Source organism: Ursus americanus, chromosome 2 (genome assembly GCF_024610735.1).
Source record: "Ursus americanus isolate L20-20 chromosome 2, mUrsAme1.1.p, whole genome shotgun sequence".
NCBI classification, from domain to species: Eukaryota; Metazoa; Chordata; class Mammalia; order Carnivora; family Ursidae; genus Ursus; species Ursus americanus.
The window spans coordinates 54115960-54134379 of NC_142128.1; the positions used below are offsets into that span (position 1 = coordinate 54115960).

Below are 18420 nucleotides of genomic sequence, written 5' to 3' on the forward strand. Positions count from 1 at the left end.
TATAATAATATATTACTGTTTAACCGTGGTTATATTTCCTTATAATTTACGATGTTTAGCACAAAACAAAATTGCTTATTTGATTTACACTAAGTCTTTTGATTGTGTTATAAAGACTTAATTTTCAGCTAAAAAGAGAAAAGGAAATGGGTTTTCAATGGGAATGAATGTGCTTTTGAATAACAGCACATTTGTAACTCTTAGAATTGGATTTATAATTATTTATTTGTTTAATTATAGAGCCTTAGCCTTTGGTGCTTTTTAGTGTCACAATTCATCAGTTTATTTTGGTTCTTAAGAATCAAAAGTTGATACCACTTCATTGTGTATGGCTTGATATTTTAAGAAGTCTGTAGATTGCTGGAAATTCTGATCATTTATGAATTGTAAAACCTAATTTGTAGTCTAAAAACACTTGATCTTGTCATTAGACAAATGAGAAAAACAATGATCCTTTGGCAGCTAGTCTAATCTATTTATTCTAGACAGCAGGTGTACCACAATGATAATTGTTGAGTACTTTTTTGACAGCGTCAAAAGGTAAGTGATCATTTTTCTTTTGCACAGCACTAATGCTACTGCAGGAAATGAGAAATCAGTATTGATACTGTTCATCCTTTCAGGCATGTTCTTAAAAACAAACACAGAACTATGATCCAGAAAAAAAAAATTACTGGGAAAGAATATTTAATTTTAATTTGTAAGATTGGCATCATTTTTATCATGTAGATTGTGAACTATGGATTTAATATATGTATATTTATTTAACAAGATATAACTATATATATGCTTATAAATATGATTATAAACACGAATGAGACCCGGTAAAAGTTTATAGGATGGGCCCTTTATTAGAGATGGTTTGCTACTTATGTAATTTTTCTGAAGAAGTAAAAATTGCTCAAAATTAAAAAAAAAAAGTTTCAGAAGGCTTTGAAAAGTTTAGGGTATCTGCTTTTCTTCAAAAAAAAGTTGGCATTTTTATACCAGGATGAAAATTATTTGTATGGTAGTGTTGGGCCCTTGTGACTGAGGACCACTTAGCTTGACTTGAAAGTGATTATTTTGCTCAGTTGCTCAGAGGAAGGGTGTGTGGCCGTGGAGATAAGTGTCCATTTCTGGATTATTTGCAGTTTACTTGCTTTTTGGATTGATCCTCCAAGCCCTTCTTTTATTGAGGTCTGCCTTTTATTGACAGACACCTACCCTGGAAGAAAAGTGAGATGAAACTCTTCATTTTCCTTCATTGTAAAAAATATTTGAATATCTATTAAGTATGATCAGGCTACCCAGCAGTCAACAGCCCAGGTACAAAGAGGATGTTTTCACTCCAGAATAATTTTTAAAAATATTTTTTATTTTATTGGTCTTTTTTTTTTTTTAGGTTTATTTATTTATTTTAGAGAGAGCACGCTGGGGCAGGGGCGTGGCAGAAGGAGAGGGAGAGAGAATCCCAAGCTAACTCTGTGCTGAGCGTGGAGGCTGACTTGGGGCCCCATCTCACAACCCCAAGGTCATGAACCGCACCGAAACCAAGAGTTGGACACTTAGCCAGCTGCACCACCCAGGTGCCCCTTCTTTTATTTTAAACTTAGCTATGTAACTATTTTTATTGTCACCTAAGAGTTAAATGCATATTCCTTCTGTGGGAAGATTACTAAGTAAGATAGACCCTGTTGCCTACAGACCCAAAGTTTGGATTAGGAGATAAGCAAATGATGAAAATGAAGTGTGCTGAGCAGAACGTACTGGTGAAGGAGGACTTCCTGAAGGAGCTGCAGTTTAATCAAGCATTGAGTGTTGTACAGATATGGCATTTCTGGGTAGAGGGAACAGCTTGTGCAAAGGCATGGCTTATGAAGCAAAGTGGCGTATCTAGGAAAGTACATGTAATTGATTATTACTAGAACAAAATGGTGGTTGAGGCTACAGCAGTAAGCATGTCTTGAAGGCCTTGTGTGCTATGGCAGTTCGGATTTCATCATGTAAGTAATGGGAAGCCAGTGAAGAGTTTTTAATAATGAAGAAACTCAATTGATTCACATTTTGTCAAGGCACATGATCTCAGTAACAATGTTTTATTTAGCTTTGACTGACCTCGAATCCATCCTTAGGTGAGGGGTAAATTATGGCAGTGGTACTAGAGGGAAAAGAAATAGGAGAGCAATTTTAAGATTTGAAATCAATGGAAGGTTGACTGTATTTGGGAGGATGAATGAGAAAGAAGATTCTCAGATGATGTGTTGGTTTCAAGAACAAAAAATACAGGAAATGAACAGATTGGGCCAGAGGATTCGGATTAGTGTACAAACATTAATTTGACAACCATTTGTGGAATATATCATGCTAAAAAAAAAGTGGGAAGAGGTGTCCTTGGAGATAAGCCATAATGGCTGTCAGATGCTGAAAATGAAAAGCCTTGCTTCCATAGAAGTTCTTGTTCTGATTTATTGAACATACTAACAACTACATGATTTACTTGGAGCGACTAGCTAGATGTCAATGAGGTGAAATATAAATAAGGAAACATATTGTTTAAAACCCATGTAAAAAGATCCCAAATGAAGACAAGGATCATTAGGGACTAAGCTGCTCTTAGAGGGGGAGGATCTGATTTCCTTCTGCCTTTAAGAAGGGTAAATAAGATAAAGACAGAGAGGGAGGCAAACCATAAGAGACTCTTAAATATAGGGAACAAACTGAGGGTTGCTGGAAGGGAGGTGGGGGGTGGATAATTGGGTGATGGTCATTAAGGAGGCACTAAGTGTAATGAGCACTGGGTGTTATATGCAACTGATGAATCGCAAAATTTTAACCCTAAAACTCAAAATACACTATATGTTAACTAACTTGAATTTAAATAAAATCTTAAGAAAAAAAAGAGTAGGCAGGCAGAGAGAAGACAGAGAAGATTGTGATATGAGTCAGAGAAAAAGCATAAATAAAAGGACTAGAGATTGGGATGGGAAGAATTTAGGTAGGGCTCATCCATACAGAGCCTTGAAGTCCCTATTTAATCCAACAAGTATGGGGAAGTAATTTTAGAGTTTTAATAGAAAAGTTTATTTAGTTTATATATATATGCATAGATACATGCATGTTTTATAAACTTTTTCTTTTAGAATACTTTTGGATTTATAGAAAAGTTGAAAAGATAGTACAGAGGATTTTCTGCATATCCTGTTCCCGTATACCCTGTACCCAGTTTCCCCTGCTGTTAACTCTGATACATTTGTCAGAATTAATAAGCCAGTGTTGATGCATTATTAACAAAAGTCAGTACTTCATTAGAATTTCCCTGTTTTTCTTTAATGTCCTTTTTCTGTTCCAGGATCCTATCCAGTTTGTCATATTTTTAATCAGCAAAGTTATATTTGTAAGCAATGAGCCTGGTTGTAGAATTCTGAAAGAGGTAAAGCTGAACTCAGAAATTAGAAGACCATTGTACACCCCCCCCCAAAAGAGCACAGTTTCACATTTCACAGTCCTTTATCTGTAAATCTGAAGTCTGAAAACTGTGAACAACTAACTCATTTGTGGCCAGACCTGGCTTGACCTGGATTTAATGTGGATATTCCCTCATTTATTTGAAAAAATACATTAATAGGTTTGATTCTGAAGTGCTACCCCAGACACCTCTTAGGCATTTTAGAACATATCTTTCCAAAATTTGAAAAACTGAATTTTACATACATGTTGCCTCAAGGATTTCAGAAAAAGAATCGTAACTCAGGGTATGTAGGATAAGGCCCTGTATTAGGGTTGTGTCGATACAGGCAGACAAGAAAGCACTATGCAATCACAGAAGAGAGGGAAAAAAGTCAACAGAGTTTGGACAGCTAAATAGCAAAAAGATGAAGTTTCCAGAGTGTTTCTAATACTCAGACATCACTGTGCGCAGGAGAGCCTGCATGTTTATAAATAAGAAATTATGGATGTGATTGTCTAGGAAAGTATTCCTTCATTAACATTTGTGCAGTATAGGGAGCTTTTATACATTCTCCTAACATGAAGAAAGTTAAAGAAAAAGGTACTAACTTAGAGTTCCTTCGGAAAATGTACCATTTAATAAATCCTTATGCTTTTTTATCTTTTAAAAATCAAATAATTGAAATGATATTCTGTATTCAGAAAACATAGGGATTTAGATCTCATCTATACTTTTAATCCTAAACTCTCAATTTAAATATTTTAAAAACGGATTACTTTTTTTAAACAGATTAGTTTTGTTTAGTAAGTCAGTTTACAGGGTTGTACATGTTAATGAGAAAAGTATTACAAAATTCACCTGGGGCAACTTCCTGATTGGTTTAAATTAAGAATTACAGGAAGAAGAGAGTATATGAGAATTTTTAAAGAACATTATCAATTTTCTTTAGAGGCCTAGCCTCTTATTACATAATCTGGTTTTTGTGGTTTTTTTAACTAACTAGATTTTCATATAAGCATGGCTTCTAATAGAACTAATAGTGACAATTCATGTCAGTCAAATATCTACTATTTGTTTTCATTTGTATGTGAAATACGACTTTGTATCATTTTCAAACTTCTGTAGAAGCTTGGAGAAACTTATTTTTACATACCCCACCTTAATATTGGCAATATTATGTATTTTGCTCAGTTTTTGCTCAGAGAGATTTAATGGATTGTTACCATTGTAAACTTTTTTCTTCCTTGCCAAGTGATAGAGTTGTTGTGAATTCCTAAGTAATGTCTTTTCCGGAATATTTGCAAATGTGGTCGTGAAAACTAATTTCATTCCGGGCCCTTGTATTTCATGTGCTGAAGAAAGGCTTAGCCTGCTTTTGATTGAGACTTTCCCCATTTTATTGAGCAGTGGTGTTCAGGGCTCAGGCTGAATTGCACAGCATAAGAAAGGAGCAGTGAGCATTTGATGAAAGCAGATAATAAAATGCATCAATTGTGTCAGCACCTCGTTGCAGTCACATCTGGCTTACTGTCAGGGTCCCATTAGATTCCTGGGGTTTTATGTGCCAAAAATAATATGCTCTGTAGTTAATGGAACCAGAATATTTGCAGTTTGATTAAAAAAAATCATCTTATTTTCTTTCAGATCTTTGTCAGGCTTAAGTTTCATCTCTGAGCTGCCATGTCTCTTTAAAATTTTACGACTGAGAGATCAATTGTTCTTTTGATCTGTTTTTTTTTTTTTCCTTTTCCCTTATTACAGTGATTCCAGCAGTCTCAGCAGCACTGATGCTGGTTTATTTACCAATGATGAGGGAAGACAAGGTACTGAAATGCTATTTTCTTATTCCTTTGGGAAAACGTCTTCATTTTAAAGTTGTGCTTATGACTAGTTATTTCCTAAGTTAATGATGGCAGTCTGTTTACCTTACACACACCCATGTAGTGGATGGGCTTTAGTTCTTTTTTATACTACGAAGGGTATCCTGTCTTCATGACCTAAAGTAATTGATTATCTCTGAAAGCTGGTAAGTGGAGCTAATAATATTAAGGGAGGATTATCTTCCTTAAGAAAGCTTTACATACCTCAGTCTTTTCAATTTTGTTTCTTAGAGCAAGTTCACAAAACACTGGTTCTCATTCTCCACCTGATTCCAAATGTATTTAGTACTGTGTAAGCATTGAGAAAGGTGGATTTGCAAGTCATTTGTCATTTTTATTCAGCCGTGACGTTTATTCATCCTCCCTAGTTTGTAAGTAATTAGGCAGTTTTCATGAATTCAATATTGTAAACTGTTAAACAGTCATGTCTTACAACTTAGATCTTTTACATCTTTGAAGTTCCCTGAAGCTTTTCACACTTTCACGTGGCATTATTTTGAAACTCCCTATTTGGGAAGAAAATAGGAAAAGCCTTAATAAGGGGGCAGGAGGCATACCTACAAATGTTATCTGCCTTTCTTGACAATCTTTAGAGGAAATCAGTAAGTTCTAAGGGGGGGAAAACCCCAAAATGTACTGTTTTAAATTATAAATAGTCTAATGATAGGAAAAAAGAAGGAAATAATAACTACCTATGCTATTTTTTTCTTAATCTGTTCATCCTCTTGGCGGTAGAGTAAAATAAATGATCATTCGTTTTGGCTTACTTACAAACCCATGTATATTGCAGATAAATAGGTGCATACTGTTTTAAAGACCATAGACTTTGCTGAAATATGTTAGAACCTCGGGGCTCAGGGTGAGTTTGACTACCTTGATAATATACCTAAATTCTTGTTGAAATACGTGTGTCTACTCAAAGTTATTAGAAATTTTGTATTTGGTAATGAAAGGAAATGAAAAATCTTTAAAAAATAACTTTTGGACAAGTCCATCTTTGAAAAGCTTTGAATGGTTTAGAATAATATGCTAGCATTTATTATGAGCTTATTATATTTTACATTTCTAAGTGCATTTTTTTGTTCAATTTACTTTGGGCTCTTTTATTTCATATTATTCTTAAGAAAACCCTGGGAGATTCATTTTTGGGAAGTATGATGAAACCTAGGCTCATAGAGTCGAGAGATACCTTCCTTAGTCACAAAACACTGCAATTCTAATTGGTCTGACTAACTTCAGAGCCCAAGTTCTTAATCCTTAACTATTTGATTTCCCTATTAAGAACAAAGTTGTGTATTACATCAAAAATAAAATAACCTCATTTTTCTATAACGTCTCAATTGAAATTAAGATCTAGGATAATTAGTTTCAAGTGACTCCCTTTCTTTTCTTGTGCCTATACCTGTTCTAGGAAATTTTAATGTAATTCTCAGTAAAAGTATTTAATATTTTTGTGCTTTGAAATGTGCCTGTTGTTTTAAATTAATTTTTATTAAATCCTCAGTTGCAATAAAACTTTTCACTCCCTCATAATTTGAAGTATGCCTGTTTCCCATAAAGTCATTTTCAGTTGAAGCCTTGGTTTTTTTCTAGTTTGCTTTTAAAAATATTTGTAATAAGAGTTTTAGAAATCAGAAATCTCTTTCTGTTAAAGGAACAACTTTATGACAGTTGTGATCACCCTCTTAACCAGAATTAGTAGTTTTTCTGAGAATCATGAAGACTTCAGTGAATCTAGGATCATATTCAAAAAGCTATTTGTCACTTATTTTTATTTTTTAAAGATTTTATTTATTTATTTGACAGAGAGAGAGACAGCCAGCGAGAGAGGGAGGAACACAAGCAGGGGGAGTGGGAGAGGAAGAAGCAGGCTTCCAGCGGAGCGGGGAGCCCGATGTGGGACTCGATTCCAGGACTCTGGGATCACACCCTGAGCCGAAGGCAGATGCTTAACGACTGAGCCACCCAGGCGCCCCAGTCACTTATTTTTAAAAAGCCATCTGCCTTCTTCTGTATTTTTCCCCCCTTATTCCTGTCTTAAAAACAAAATACTGTTGATTCACATTTTGTTTTAAAAACAAAATACTGTCTATTCACCAGTACTGATTTTTAAATGGATCATTTCTCCATGGTTACACTTGTGGATGTTCCCAAAAGTCCAACTTACTACGGATAGTGTTCTGTTTTAGAAATACCTTGCTTGTTGTAGTCCAGCATAGTTCCTTTGTAAACTCCATGGTATTGTCACTTTTCATTTAAAATCAACTTTTTCACAACTATTTCTTAATGAACTTAATCAGATTAATTTCATTTAGTCACATCTGTTCATGATCGTTTCCCCTTTTACACTCCATACAAATCATGAAATTAAGCTAATTATATACCATTATCAGCTGCAGAGAACGGGTTCTACAGTTTTATACTTTTAATTCACTATAGGAGATTAAGGCTTGTTTCTCTTTCATTTGGAAAGGATAGTAACTTAAATGGATTTTTGTACAGTTTTTGCCATAGAATTAACCAGTATTATTGTTTTTCACATTTTTTAATTGGTTCTAAAACATACATAACATACATCACATAACAGCTTATTTTTTGGTGATGACGGTTCTTGTTGTAATGTTAAAAAACATTTTAGTGAAGCCATGGTCTAGAATAAGAAGTTTTCTTTATAGAGTATGTAAATGATTACCAGATAAAATACAGGATCTCCAGTTAAATTTGATTTTTAGATATATGATAAATAATTTTTTAGTATAAGTATGCCCCATGTGCAGTAGTTAGACATACTAAAAATTTTGTGCAGGTACTAGATATTTACATTAAAGATCCTTTCTCTAAAATTCAGATTTAATTGCTGTCTTGCATTTTTTAAATCTAAATCTGATAACCCTGTGTATTAAGGATAATAAAACTGAATCTTTGGGGGATTTCTTGTATTTGCACAGGTGATGATGAGCAAAGTGACTGGTTTTATGAGAAGGAATCAGGTGGAGCCTGTGGCATCACTGGAGTTGTGCCCTGGTGGGAAAAGGAAGATCCTACCGAGCTAGACAAAAATTTACCAGATCCTGTCTTTGAAAGTATCTTAACTGGTTCTTTCCCTCTTATGTCGCATCCCGGAAGAAGAGGTCAGTAGCACTTGCTGACTGTTGGATATGGTGGGCATGTAGTGAATCTAGGAGTAGCCATTGAAAGAGGATAGGCTAAAATGGTAACGAAAGCATCTAAACACAAGATGCTGTAAAGACACATGTCCAACAGTAATTCAGCTACTACATTATGCACACATTCTAATTATTAGAAAGGTTGACTTGCCTCAGTCTTTGCTAGGACCATTGTGAAAATATTGAAATGTTAGAAAGGTCAATTAAGAGGAAAGAAAAGCCCTGAATAATACCCTAATTCTTAAATAATCAGTGGTTGTGTGCTAAGGTCATTAGAACCCTACTAGGCATCGCTTCAGATCTTTTAAGGGTGTTTTGCATTTTCCCCACGACTATGCAAGATGTTTCCTACCTCCGACTTATTTTGAATTCTGTATTGATAGGAACAATGATCATAGAATCTCCTAAACTGAGGACTTTGATTTTCCAGGTTTCCAAGCCAGACTCAGTCGCCTTCATGGAATGCCTTCCAAGAACATTAAAAAATCAGGAGGGACCACAACTTCAATGGTAGGCATGCTTTTTTGTTTAATTGTCATGTTTGGAAATGTATCCATTTCTATGGAATAAAAAGCCACATCCTCATCCTTTATTCATATTCTAATGTTATACTTAAAAATAATCCATTTTTTTGTAGGCTACAAACTGGACCAGTGAGATTCCCCTATAAACCAAATCTTCTAATGCTAATAAATTAGTTACGTTTTGAACATCTGGGGAATGACATTCGAGGGAACCTGGCTCCTGTCCTCTTCCCCTGGAGGAATATCATTGAAGTGAGAGCCTCTTTGATGAAAAGATGGGGCTGTTTTTGCTGGAGGACTGGTATTCTTCCTTTAGTCAGAAGTGAACCTGGTTGGGGAGGCTTTCTAGGGATCTAGGTTGGCCCAGGGTGGGTAGAACTACTGTAAATTTTATATATTTTTCTCTTTTTATGATTTTTTTTTTACATTGAATCCATTTGTGTATTACTTGCTTTGCCAAAATGCTAACAAAAGCTAGGAAATGAAAAACTTCCAGATCTCACATAAGTATTCCTTAATGTTTATATTGTGACTGGTTAAGAACTAATTTTTACATATCTGACTGTTGTAAATAAACATGATGCATTGACATTTATGGCTCATTTTTAGAGAAGTCTTATATAACCAGCATTATTTAAAATATTTGCATTTTACTCAGGGTATTTTAACAAGGGCTAAAGATGAGTAGTAGGTAAGGTTGATAATCTTTACTAGAATTTGTTTTGTTCACTTTGCTTTCTTGGAAAATCTGCTCTGTATTGCAAACCTATTGTATTTTATAGTATAGTGTTCATTGTACTACAAAAAATCATCCTAGTTTTTTAAGCTAACTACAGTGATAACTAGTCTGTGCTAGTAGAATCATTTACTATTACTTTTTAAATTATCTGCTTTGTCTGATACCTGAAACCACTCAAAATTATTTTGGCTTAGAGCTTATGGAAATCATGTGAAAGCTGGTATTTCAACTAATACTGTATGCCTCTGAATCATATTGTCATGTTTAAAAGTGAGATCTGCTTGCACATCCTTGGCAGACCATGTGTGTCACCGTGAGTGTCAGAAATACTTGCATGAGCTCATTTTCACAAGCAGAGGGGGAAATGTAACATTTCTATTGATGGTATAATTTAAACACTCTACGACGTTCAGGCCATTTGAATTCTTCGAAATGGTATATTAAAATGATGAATATTTTTTATTAAGTTCCAATAATTGATGAAAACTGTGATTTAACACCTGTATTTTTATATTGTTGTATGGATTAATTGTTAATTCAGCATTTAATGGCTAACTTAAATATGATGATTGGGAAAGAAACTTAAAGTTGACATTTCTTTTACCTAAAGTAAAGGTATTACAATCTGAAAGATTTCAGAAAATGCGTTAAGCAGAAAGTGTGTGACATCTTTTAGATTGCTTGTCTAAACTGGAGAGATTAAATATGATAAAGTGCAACTTTGAGTATCTTTACCTTTGCATATTTAAAGTGATATTTTAGAGGTACAATAATGTGGTGTTTGGTCATTGTAAGTAAGCTTTTTTGTGCTATGTCGTCTGGAGTAAAAATTCGTGATTTTTTTTCTGAATTACATAAATGCTTTTATTTTATTTTGTAAAATGACTGTCTTAGATCTGAATAAGTCACTTTAAAACCTTGGCCTATGAACTTTGCCTTACCAATCATGAATCTAGATGAATGCTATCTAGTTCTTGGTTCAGTTTTACCTATTCTTATTTTTGGTTCACTGCTTGCTTGAGCATAGCTGGGATTTGTAGCCCATTTTCTAGGCTTATTGCAATCTCACTGTGGTATTTTATAGAAGCTATTACATCTGATAGGCTAGCTTCATGGTATTGATGATACATGGCTTAACCATAGTAAAAGCTGCCTTCCCTCTCTAAATTGTAAAAAGGTGATTAAGTTTCACGTGATGGAGATATACTATATATGTGTGTTTATCATGGAACTAGTGCATTAGGCCATAAACTGTTTTCCTGGTCTACATTTTTTTGTATTCAAATTTTACTGAAGACAGTGGGCTCCTTCAGGTTTTCTTTCTTTCAATCCTGAATTGTCCTTGTTTGGATTTTTAAGTACTGTAATTTTTTTTTTTCAATAAAATATCTGACTTGGACAAGAAAGGTAAGAGTTCCAATTTGTGCTGATATTTTTAAATTCCTCTGCTAAGTTTTGTTGTTGTTGTTGCTTGTTCATCCATACTGTATGTAACAGTCTAGTCTTAAAAATCATAATCTCACAAAACAGTCATATTTAAACAGTACCCATGACATCAAGGAATAAGAATGAAATTTAATTCCTTAGACTTTCACACCGGAAAGCCAGATCTCTTTGAAGAGAGATTAATTTTCTGAGCAAAGTCAAACACATGTAGCTACAACCCATGAAACAGAATGGCAACAAAAGTTTCCTTTCTCTTATGCAGATGAGTAATGACTGCACAGATATAGTGATGACCTTTGAAGAAAATGACAGAAGAATCTTTCACTGAAATATTGATGGATACATTCTTGAGGGAAAAGTTTTCAATTGGATTTTTCATTTTTCACCATAGTTATGTTCTCTAAAGTCGCCCTGAACACTAATTGGCAAATACTGAACAATTGCTCCTAAGGGAAATACCAGGTTAGGTTCCTGTGAGCCTCTGGTCACGACATTTTTATCAGTCGATCAATACATAACCTTTCTTTGCATATCTTTGTGTCTAAAAACACCATACTTAATAATATATATTGTTGATTCATTAACGTTGAACTCATGACCATGACCATGACCTCATGACCCATGCCTGAACAAACCTGATCTAATGCATATATTTCTCCTCAAGGCACATCATGGCCTTTTTATGCTTAGGAACCCGTGTCAGCACTTCAGCACTGTGCTTGGGGTTCATTTAAAACAATGAATTGCCAGCCAAAAACACAAAACTGTGAAAAATGTGGCACCAAATAAACCACAAAAAGGACACTTGTGTACAGTATTAGAGCTGAAACAGGAATGCGTACTGTTGTCTTTGACCTCAGTAGGGAATGCACACATGCACCAGGGGACAAATTTTTCACTGCTCCTGAATGACCCTGGAAGTGCTACAAGAACTGACTGGAGAGCGGGGTATCCGGCTGGCTCAGTCAGTGGAGCATGCGACTCTTAATCTCGGGGGTATAAGTCCGAGCCCCACATTGGGTAGAGAGATGACTTAAAAATAAAATTGTTTTAAAAAAGAATGATTTGGGGGTTACAAATAAATGTTAGTGAGTAAGCAAATTTGCACATGTGGAACGCTCAAATAGTAATGAGGATCGACTCTATTTAGTTTTGTCAAGGGCAAAGTGGTATTATAGAAAAGTTAGAGGTTTTGAACTCTGAACTTGGTGAATCCCCACTCTGGTTCTTTTTACTTTTAATTACAAATCGAACTTCATCTTTTGTTTCTGTTAAATAGAGACAATATTTAATTTGCAGAAGTATTATCAGGATTAAATGAGGTTATTTGTACATCATAGGTCCAGAAACATTTTGTCACATAGTATATATTAAATAAATGATACTTACTGCTATTATTAGATATACTAAATAGAGAATCTCATGATTTAGAGAACATTTGTATTCTGGGTCAAAATGCAGAATCTTTTAACCTTTTCATATTTTATATATGATATGCCTTTATATTTAATATTTAAAATACTTTATGTTGCAACCTTTTATGTTTCTTTTATATTTCATTTACCAGCCGTTGTTTTTAATACGGTCTGTGAAGAGTAATTTTGAATGAATTTTACATCGATGGCCACTGCATTAAATCTCAAACCCTAATTGCAGAGTAGAAAACTGTTCTAAATACCTCTCCCTAACTAACCTTCAATCATTAGGTCATACATTCGCAGAAAGACTTACACTGTTTAGGAGGTTTTTTGGTCCAGAGTTACCTGATTTTTAAAAATAATTTTTTTAAAGATTTTATTTATTTATTTGACAGAAAGAGACAGCCAGTGAGAGAGAGAACACAAGCAGGGGGAGTGGGAGAGGAAGAAGCAGGCTCCTAGCAGAGGAGCCTGATGTGGGGCTCAATCCCAGAATGCTGGGATCATGCCCTGAGCCGAAGGCAGATGCTTAACGACTGTGCCACCCAGGCGCCCCTGATTTTTAAAAATAATTTTGCCCATATATGTGAGAGGTGAATGCAGTCACAGTTCTGAGAATTTAATGTTGAAAGGAATTAACTATTGCCTCTAGTATTTACCTCTTTTAGGAGAATTAAGCAAACGATAATTAATTCTCAGGAATATTCTGGGACCATTATCCAGGAGATGCAGGGTGAATCTCCTGTATTTCCAGAATTTTTGCATCAAGTACAGTTCAGAGTGAATAATCCTCAGAATAATGATCCATCAGAGGATCCGTTTTGGGGTGTAGTACTTATAAAGTGAATCCAATTAACCTGACTTAAGCATAGCATTTCAGTTAGCCAAGATATCCTACCCCTAAGCATCCTAATTAATCATTGTTTTCTATAGGCAAGAGACTTTTGAAAAAAAGTTTTCTTTTTTTTTCTAAAACAGAAAAAAAGTTTTTAAACTGATGCTTAGAACAGGTGTTACATTTTTCTAAGTTAGCATTCAAATTGAGTGGTCTGTTGAAATGATTCCATATAAAATATAGCACCTACAATTCAACGTTAGTATTAGATAAGGAATTGTACCTAAAAGTTGTAAGGTTCTGTTTAAAAATTTTATCATTTCAGTGATGATGAAATTCAGTGACGATTTTTTTGTATAGATGAAATGAGAACAAATATAGTGGTGATGGTGGTGGTTATTCTGTCAAAGAAAATGAATCTGATTTAAGGGACTGTTTATTTATACGTGTTCCTCAAGTTAAGAATCTGAAAAAAATGTGAACATCAACCCTTAATCTAAATTGTCATGCTGTACAAGAAAGCATACTGTTAATATCCAACAATGAAATAGCCCTCAAAATAATTTATGTCTGTTTAGAATCTTGAGTCATTTCAGTGTGTAAGAGAAGGGAATATTGTATATATTTTCTTTCTATGAAGTATATCATGGAAGACCAGACCAGATTTCATGAGTGGCATATTGATAATGATAATGATACTATAATGATTTACTCTGTATGTCTTGCTCAACCTTTGTTTTATTGTTTCTTAAGCTACTATAGTGGGAATATTTAGTCTGATTTACAGCCTTTTATAACAGAAGGATCATTTTAAATGGATTTGGTTTAAATAAGGGAACTACGTAAACTTTTCTCTTAGACTAGTCTGAGAAATTTTACAATAGAAAACAAATCTAAAATGATTTATTTAAAATAACACACAGTGTGTGTCTTCAACTGTAATCTGACCATGTGCTAATTATCTAATATTTTTCAGTGGAGTTTAGTAACTAAGTGCTTAATTATAATGTCTGTGAATTGATACTTGTTTGTATCCTTAAAACATTTTTGGATACTTGGAGAATCCAAGAAGAATATATATTTAGAATTTTTTTATATTCTAAATATATATTGTATATTCTAATCTGTTACTATGTATGTTAATAATTTAGTTTTTATCTTATCTGGAAGTCAGCTTGAGATCCAGATTTCATGCTGGAAATTAATACTTTTTTCTTAGAACTTATTTTGAGATAAAGTAGATTTTGTATCATACAGAAGTACTGTTTAGTAGAATTGTAATAAATATTTCTTCTACAAAAGACATTTTAATAGTGTCTCTTTTTTGATTTAAAATTCTCTATTTTGATGTCATTATTCACTTTACATTTTATATATAAATTTAATACCTATAATTGATATTTGAAAAATTGCATAATGATTTTTCATTCTGTTCCACTAAAAGTAGTATCAATATTAATATTGATATTTAGTCTTAATTGCATTATACTTTTTTAAAAGTGGAATATATACATATTTAATAGTACAGGTATATTGTAATTTATTCATTCACCAAGTATTTGAATGCTTATTCTGTTCTCTGTATTTAGCTTTTAAAGTCCTTTAGGAAGGAATATGTAAACGTGTTCAATCTTGACCACTTATACTTTTTATCTACCTATTTAAAATATTTGTCCTTGCCTTTCTGATTACTTACCACTAGAATTGGCCTGGTTTCATATATTGTCATTTGGGTTTGTGATGCTTCTGAAATCTGGAACCTAGCAAAGAGAATGTTAGTAATGACTTACAGTGATGCTTACTATGTGCCAGACACTTTTCTAAGTTACCTTAATATATCTTAACTCATTTAATCCTATTAACATTTACAACTTAAACATTTTCAAATTGTTTTTCCTTTGCTATGCCAAAATTAATGAAATCTGGAAGTTTCTTCACTCTGTTGTCATGTTGTTAATAAATATAAATAAATATTCTTCATAAATAGTCTTCATTCCTGGTTACCAAACGCTATTGGAAGTGTGAGTTATTTTGAGAAATCTACAGCATTCTTTGCTATCTTGAAGAATGAGCACAGTCAAGTTGTGTGCCATAATAAAAATGATAATTAAAATGTTTTACTGCTTCCCTCGGTTTAATCACTGCAACCAGATCCTCCATTCCAATCCTTTCCTTTCTTCCTCAGGTAGTATATAGTATCTTGTTCTTGAGTTTACCATCATTCAGTTCTGGTCTGTTTTCTCGCTCTGTTTCTTCTGTTTTCCCTGCCTACCCTCCATGGTCCCTCATAATCTCTCCAAGCCCCTATAATGCACCTAGGAGCTGTCACATGACCGCTTCATCCATGATGATATCCTCTGTATTTCTCTTGCTCTGCTCCTTTCCTACTCCTTTTTAATGGAACTTGGCTAGACTTCATACAGGAGGAAGGTTTGTTAGCTGGGACTTCAGGTGTGAGTTAGCTTACCAACTCAATGGGAAAAGAATTGGCAGACAGACGTGGATGGTCAAGGCTTAAGTTTAAAACAGCATGGAATATTCAGGAAACGGAATCCAGTGTTGTTGAAGTATATATAAGGTATGCTTGTGTGGAGGGGTATATGGTAGGCATGGTTTGTTTGGTGAGGTAGGCAGGAATTAGATCATTTCAGACTCTGTGGTCCATGGGAATGCATGAGAACTGACGTAATCTCTGGGAGGGAGGGGGATGGTGAAGGTAATCAGATTTGTCTTGAGAGATCACATGGACACTAGAGAGGGTACATTGGGTGGTTATAAGATTAGGGATCTAAGGTCTGTCCCTGTCCCGTGTAGATGGGATCCACAGTAGACTGAACTCCTATATTTTATTGGACTCTATCTGATTGACTTTTGAATAGTAGCCATTCATTCAAAAAATCCTTATTGAGTCTCTGCTGTGTGCTAGATACTGTTCTAGGCCTTGGGGGTTAAAGTAGTGAGCAAAGCAGACAAGGTTCCAGGAGCTTATGTTTTAATGAGGACAAATAAACTTGGTTGGGGGAGAAGGGTGAGTAAGTAACTAGAAATTGCCACGGAGAAGATTCAACAGGGTGATGTGACACAGTTACAGAACATGAAGATGATTGGAGGTAGATGATTTGCAGACTGCAATAATGTTCAGCTTTGACTAATCTAGTGCTTTCTTCTTGTCACTCTTATAACAACCTGGGAAAAGAAACAAGGGTGTGCATTACTCAAACCTGTTTGTTCAAGAAGTTGGGGTAGGTCCTAGACATTTCTCCTTTTCCTGACCAGACTGTTCACAGTTTTTAAATGTCACTGTAGGTAGGCCTGTACATGGCAAAAGAATGCCATTTTTGTTTACGAAGAAAAATATTACTGTTGATGCTAATGAATTTTTTTATTAAAAGAAAGTTTGCAGGTGCCAAATATTTATATGGTGTTTGGTTTTCTTTGGATTTAATCATGATGTCTGTTTTGAAATTTAATTCTGTGATGTAGTAGTTCTGCTTTCGTGGCCACTTAAATATTGTGCAGGGTGAATGGTCTTTCTATTACATTGTTAAAAATACTTGAACTGCCATGCTTTTTTAAAATCTTTTTTCATTTTGGTATTTGTGCCTAAGTTCTTAGCTTATCACATTGTTAGTAAAGAAAAATGGCTTGTTTAAAGATTGGGGTTTTTTTGTTTTAATCTCCTTAAAAGCAAACTTTGGAGATTTTTAGAAAATGTCAGGATTATGTTTATCATTTTAAAATTTCTCTCTTGTATCCTGAGAAACCTTTGAAATGTGTTCTAAAATGTTCTTTCTTTAGAAATTAAGATTGCTGATTGGTAACCATTTGATTCCACAGATGGAGACTCAATACCTTCTTCCTCGTTGCTCTTTAAAATGGCGGTGACATTGCCAGAGTCCCCATTAGTTTTCTTTCTATCTTTCTTTTTTTTTATTTTAGTCAAAATCGGAGAAACAGAAATGTTGCAAACATTTCATTTTCTTCAAAGCTTCAACTTTGGTTTTCTGCCTTTTATGTTGCTGATAGAATTATTCTGATGGTCTATAAACCTCAAGTTTTCTAATTTGCCTTCCGATATGTCAGATATCTAATATCAGAAAAGTTCAAAATCAATGATGGGTAGAACACTTCCAAATAATATTTAACAAGCGCTTTCTGTATCGAAGTTGCCTGCAAATCCTCCAGCTCAAGGTCAATTCAAACAACTGAGAACTCACGAAGAAGTCATAGAAATAAAAAGGGGTTCCCTGTACTGTAGTTGGAAAATGCCAACCAGGTATCTGTTGCCTGTCATGCAGGCAACAGGATTCTGACAAACCAGAGATGCATGCCAAGAGGTATTTGTAAATATTTTAAGCCAGTGAAACCTGTAAAATTTTTGTTGTTAAATGACAGTTGTCTGAGACATTGACCAGTGCTTCCTGAGGGAATAAAGTGAAAGTGTCATGATCTCTTTGGATACAAAAGAAGCAATGACTTGAGCCATTCTCAGTATAGCGTCTTCCTCTTAGAACTTCGTATTTCTATCCGATCATTGGTTATAGACAGTTCACCATTATAGCGTTGCAGGTGCGTTTGTCTTTAGGTTGCAGTATAATTGTAGTAATATTTAAGAGCATGCACTTGGTCTTTTTGAGGTCTTTCAGATTTGTATAGACTTTGAGGTATGTAGTCTAGAAGTACTTCTTTAGAATCTACAGTCTTTAAAAAGTAAACAGTTATTACTTAGGCTTCCTCCCATTCCATTTCATTTACATGTGTTTTTGATAGACTCTTCTAATTTTTTGATCCACAGAAACATTTTATAAGAGTGTTTTGTATCATTTGTTGGATGAATAAATAAGTGTATGTTACATCTGACAGAAATTCAGTGTCTTGCCTGTGTTTTCAGCCACAGATTTCTTGGTTCCGTTGTACGCACATGTCATGGAGGCTCATGATGTCTTTGTTGTGGGAGAGGCCAGGAATACAAAAATGAGTA

The 18420-nt window shown here is 34.3% G+C and overlaps 1 protein-coding gene across 3 annotated transcripts in view; it reads left to right on the top strand.

The window, feature by feature from the left end:
* The window catches only part of GPATCH2 (G-patch domain containing 2), a 172026-nt gene that overhangs the window by 11092 nt on the left and 142514 nt on the right, over positions 1-18420 (top strand). For 2 of the 3 annotated variants that reach the window (XM_045809615.2, XM_045809614.2), the window contains 3 exons: positions 5192-5253; positions 8259-8441; positions 8908-8987. In XM_045809615.2, coding sequence (XP_045665571.1) covers positions 5192-5253; positions 8259-8441; positions 8908-8987 — 325 coding nt within the window. Of the gene's footprint in view, positions 1-5191; positions 5254-8258; positions 8442-8907; positions 8988-9114; positions 14563-18420 lie in introns of those variants that run through there. The other variant, XM_045809616.2, reaches the window with a different exon arrangement.